The sequence below is a fragment of the Erinaceus europaeus genome, chromosome X (genome assembly GCF_950295315.1).
Source record: "Erinaceus europaeus chromosome X, mEriEur2.1, whole genome shotgun sequence".
Lineage (NCBI taxonomy): Eukaryota > Metazoa > Chordata > Mammalia > Eulipotyphla > Erinaceidae > Erinaceus > Erinaceus europaeus.
Window position 1 is genome coordinate 91,140,616 of NC_080185.1, and position 5,320 is coordinate 91,145,935.

The 5,320-nt window shown below is 45.2% G+C and overlaps 1 protein-coding gene across 1 annotated transcript; it reads right to left on the reverse strand.

The window, feature by feature from the left end:
* Nucleotides 1-380: 380 nt before the first annotated feature.
* Nucleotides 381-755, reverse strand: LOC103119363 (general transcription factor IIH subunit 5-like). The gene has a single exon (XM_060183210.1). The coding sequence runs from the start codon at nucleotides 735-737 to the stop codon at nucleotides 435-437; it is 303 nt and encodes a 100-aa protein (XP_060039193.1). The 5' UTR covers nucleotides 738-755; the 3' UTR covers nucleotides 381-434.
* Nucleotides 756-5,320: the final 4,565 nt, after the last annotated feature.

The window sequence follows — 5,320 nt, forward strand, 5'->3', positions numbered from 1 at the left end:
TGTTTCCTTTAAAAAAATTTTTTTATATTTATTTTATTTATTTTTCCCTTTTGTTGCCCTTGTTGTTTTATTGTTGTAGTTATTATTGTTGTTGTTGTTGTTGGATAGGACAGAGAGAAATGGAGAGAGGGAGGGGAAGACAGAGAGGAGGAGAGAAAGAGAGACACCTGCAGACCTGCTTCACCGCCTGTGAAGCGACTCCCCTGCAGGTGGGGAGCCGGGGTTCGAACTGGGATCCTTATGCCGGTCTTTGTGCTTTGCGCCACCTGCGCTTAGCCCGCTGTACTACAGCCCGACTCCCCTAATTTTTTTTTTAATCCTAGGGCATACATACTGAGGAGAATGAACAAAAAGAACAGGGTGACAAAAGAAGTCCAGGGCCACAGTGGCTTACACGTGACTGACCCCGCCAGCCCCCCAGGACACAGGGTGGCTCACTTCTGGGTGAGCCAGAAGGCGTTCTGGTCCATGAGCTCGCCCACGCGCTCCTGCAGGACACCCACCAGCTCGGCGATGACTAAGACGTGCAAGGCGTGCGTGTTATCAAGGTCCTGGATAATGAACATCTTGCCCAGGGCGTTGGACTCATCCAGGTAGAACAGGAACTGGTTCGTGGTGGGGTCGCATTCTATTAGCACCCCTTTTAAGACGTTGACCATCTTTTCCCAGCCAGAAGGGGTAGGTGGCGTCCATATGCTCTGCCCACACAACCGGCAGCACCTTGGCGTAGCAGACATGTTTCCTTTTTATAAATAAAAACTAAAAAATAAAAATAAATTAAAAAAATAAAGGAGGAGGGGAGAAAGGAAAAATGGCTGTTGGAAATGGTGGATTTGTCCTGCAGGTACCAAGCCCCAGTGATAACCCTTGTGGCAATTTAAAAAACAAAAAAAGAAGTCAGGTGGTAGCGCAGCAGGTTAAGTACCCGTGGCGCGAAGCGCAAGGACCCACGTAAGGATCCGGTTCAAGCCCCCGGCTTCCCACCATCAGGAGAGTCACTTCATGAGCGGTGAAGCAAGTTGCAGGTGTCTATCTTTCTTTCCCCCTCTCTGTCTTCCCCTCCTCTTTCCATTTTTCTCTGTCCTATTTAACAACGACAGCATCAATAACAATAACAACAACAATAACTGCAACAACAATTAAAAAAACAACAAGGACAACAAAAGGGGAAATATATATATATATAAGACGGGCTGGGCAGACAGTATAATGGTTCTGCAGAAGACTTTTGTCTCTGAGGCTTAAAGTTCCCAGGTTCAATTCCCAGCAACACCATAAACCAGAGGTGAATAATACTCTGGACTCCTCTCTCTCGCTCTCTCTCTTTCTCTTTGGAATATAAATAAAATATTCTTTTTTAAAAGGCTGAGAAATAGTAAGAAGCAAAATCATTGCTCGTGGCAAAGCTTCTCTTCCTCCTCCTTTCTTTCCATTTTCTAGATTTCACACAATAAAAATCAGTGATGGGGACTAGAGCACAGGATACGCTGCCTGAGGCCCCAGAGGTCCCAGGTTCAATCCCTGGATGATATCACCATAAACTAGAACTTAGAGGTGCTCTGGTCTCTCTCTCTCAAATTAATCTTAAATATGATATAAATCAATAAGAGGTGGTTGACATGCCCCCTGGACAACACATGGGAGGAAAGTGCAAGGGGGTACCTTCACGAGTGACAAAGTGGTACTATGGTGCCTCTCCTTCTGTGTCTCTGTCTCTCTCTCTCTCTCTCTCTCTCTCTTGCCTCCAGGGTTATTGCTGGGGCTTGGTGCTGGCATTATGAATCCATGGCTCCCAGTGGCCATCCCCATTTTATTGTATAGGACAGAGAGAAATTGAGAGAAGAGGGGGAGATAGGAAGAGAGACAGAGAGACACCAGCAGCCCTGCTTTAGCATTCATAAAGCTTTCCCCCTGCAGGTGGGGACTAGGGGCTTGAACCTGGGTCTTTGTGCACTGTCATGTGTGCACTTAACCAGGTGCGCTACTACTGGACCCTCTTTCTGTTCTTTATTTTTTTATATTATTAATTTATTTATTCCCTTTTGTTGCCCTTGTTGTTTTATTGTTGTTGTTATTGATGTCATTGTTGTAGGACAGAGAGAAATGGAGAGAGGAGGGGAAGACAGAGAGGGGGAGAGAAAGACAGACACCTGAAGACCTGCTTCACCTCCTGTGAAGCGACTGCCCTGCAGGTGGGGAACCGGGTGCTTGAACCAGGATCCTTACGCAGGTCCTTGCACTTTACGCCACCTGCGCTTAACACCCTGCGCTACTGCCCGACTCCCCTGTTCTTTATTTTTTTAGTAAGTATTATGGGATAGGTTGCAGAAAGGGTATTTACTTATTTATTTTTAAAAAATTTTTATATTTATTTTATTTATTTATTCCCTTTTGTTGCCCTTGTTGTTTTATTGTTGTTGTTATTATTGTTGTTGTCGTTGTTGGATAGGACAGAGAGAAATGGAGAGAGAGAGGGGAAGACAGAGAGGAGGAGAGAAAGATAGACACCTGCAGACCTGCTTCACCGCCTGTGAAGCGACTCCCCTGCAGGTGGGGAGCCGGGGTTCGAACCGGGATTCTTATGCTGGTCCTTGTGCTTTGCGCCACCTGCGCTTAGTCCGCTGCACTACAGCCCGACTCCCTTCACTTATTTATTTTGGATAAAGATAGAAGTTGAGATGGAAGGGGAAGATAGAGAGGGAGAGACAGAGAGACATACGCAGACTTGCTTCACCACTTGTCAAGCTTCCCTTGGTAGGTGAGGAGTGGAGCTTAAACCCTAGACCTTGTGTACTATAATGTATGTGCTCAACCAGGTGCATGACCATCTGCCCCTCTCTGTCTCTCCTTTATCAGAAAAAAAAATTGACTTGGAGCAGTGAAGCCTGAGTCTATTAGTGACAAAATCAACCCAGGATCAATGAAATTGTTGATGTGTGAGTCTCCAACTCCATGAAAAAAACTAAAAAAAACAAACAATCAAGATTAAACTGTGCATAGTGAAAGAACCCACTACCCTCACAGAATGGGAAAAGATCTTTACATGCCATACATCAGACAAGAGCTTAATAACCAAAATATATAAAGAGCTTGCCAAACTCAACAACAAGAAAACAAATAACCCCATCCAAAAATGGGGAGAGGACATGGATAGAATATTCACCACAGAAGAGATCCAAAAGGCTGAGAAACACATGAAAAAAAAATGCTCCAAGTCTTTGATTGTCAGAGAAATGCAAATCAAGACAACAATGAGATACCACTTCACTCCTGTGAGAATGTCAGACATCAGAAAAGGTAACAGCAACAAATGCTGGAGAGGTTGTGGGGTCAAAGGAACTCTCCTGTGCTGCTGGTGGGAATGTAAATTGCTCCAACTTCTGTGGAGAACTCTCAGAAGGCTAGAAATGGTCCTACCCTATGATCCTGCAATTCCTCTCCTGGGGATATATCCTAAGAAACTCAACACACCCATCCCAAAAGATCTGTGTGCATATATGTTCTTAGCAGCACAATTTATAATAGCCAAAACCTGGAAGCAAGCCAAGTGTCCAACAACAGATGAGTGGCTGAGCAAGTTGTGGTATATATACACAATGGAATACTACTCAGCTGTAAAAAATGGTGACTTCACCGTTTCCAGCCGATCTTGGATGGACCTTGAAAAATTCATGTTAGGTGAAAGAAGTCAGTAACAGAAGGATGAATATGGGATGATCTCACTCTCAGGCAGAAGTTGAAAAACAAGATCAGAAGAGAAAACACAAGTAGAACCTGAACTGGAATTGGCATGTTGCACCAAAGGAAAGGACTCTGGGGTGGGTGCGTGGGGACAATACAGGTCCAAGAAGGATGACAGAGGACTTAGTGGGGGTTGTATTGTTATATGGAAAACTGGGGAATGTTATGCATGCACAAACTATTGTATTTACTGTCAAATGTAAAACATTAAGTCCCCAGTAAAGAAATTTTAAAAAAATAACAAAAAGACTAAACTGTAAATCAGTCAATCTGTCCGGGGTGGGGCAGGGTGGGGCGTAGGCAGTGGTGCACCTGGTTAAGCACAGCACACACATTACTGTTCGCAAGGACCCAGGTTCAAGCCCTTGGTCTGCACCTGGATGGGGAAAGCTTCAGGTGTCTCTCTGTCTCTAACTCTCTATTTCCCCTCCCCTCTCAATATATCTCTATCTCTATCCAATAATAAATCAATAAAAATATTGGGGAGAGAGGGTAGAGGAGGGGCTGGGCAAGGGGGCGATGGTGCACCTGGTTAAGGACCTGATTTTGTGCCCTCTCTCCCCACCTGCAGGGGATCTGCTTCATGAGTGGTGAAGCAGGTCTGCAGGTGTCTATCTTTCTCCCTCTGTCTCCCTGATCTCTTTCAATTTCTCTCTGCCATATCTAATAAAATGGAGGGGGGAAATGGTTGCCAGGAGCGGTGGCTTTGTAGTGCCATTACCAGGCCCCAGTGACTGGAGGCAAAAATTAGAGGGGTCGGTGAGGAATCACCTTAGCACTATGGAGTTCCCCCAGTGCCATCCATCCATGCTGCTCTGAGGCAGTGCCAGGGATTCAACTCAAGGCTTTATGCACAACACAGCATGTGCTCTACTGGCTGAGTTATTTCCTAATCCCCATAAGCTTTTTTTTTTTTTTACACCAGTATTACTACTGGGAACCAGCACGTGCATAACTTCACCATTCTCAGTGGCATTAGTTCTTATTTATTTATTTATTTATTTACCTCCAGGATTATCTCTGGAGTTCGGTGTCTGCACTAGGAATCCACTGCTCCTGGCAGCCATCTTTTTTCCATTGTTGTTGTTGCTGGATAGGACAGAGAGAAACTGAGAGAGGAGGGGAAGACAGAAAGGGGAAGAGAAAGACACCTGCAGACCTGCTTCACCACTTGCAAAGTGACGACTCTCCAGGTGGGGAGCCGAGGGCTCAAACCGGGATCCTTGCTCTGGTCCTTGTACTTTGTACTATGTGCACTTAACCCGCTGCGCCACCACCGGGCCCCCAAGTTACTGTTTTTATGATGAAGTGGAACAGACATATTTAGCTTGGCAGTGCTGGAAGCTACAAAGAGCCTTGGAATTTAAAAACACTGTGGAGTCAAGGATCTGCAGATCTGCCTACTTCAAGACTGCATTACAGGACCCAACATGTTCTTTTTCTTCTTTTTGGTACCTTGCTAACAATACCCTCCATTTTCCTAGCTTCCTCCTCCAGTGTTCATTTCATACTGATAATCAGTTAAGTTTCTAGCTGAGTGGCGTTAGAGCAGTAGAAACCCTCAAACATGCTGTGATCA

Coding starts and splice junctions, on each gene's coding strand:
- LOC103119363 (XM_060183210.1), bottom strand. CDS start 737: ATGTCTGCTACGCCAAGGTGCTGCCGGTTGTGTGGGCAGAGCATATGG.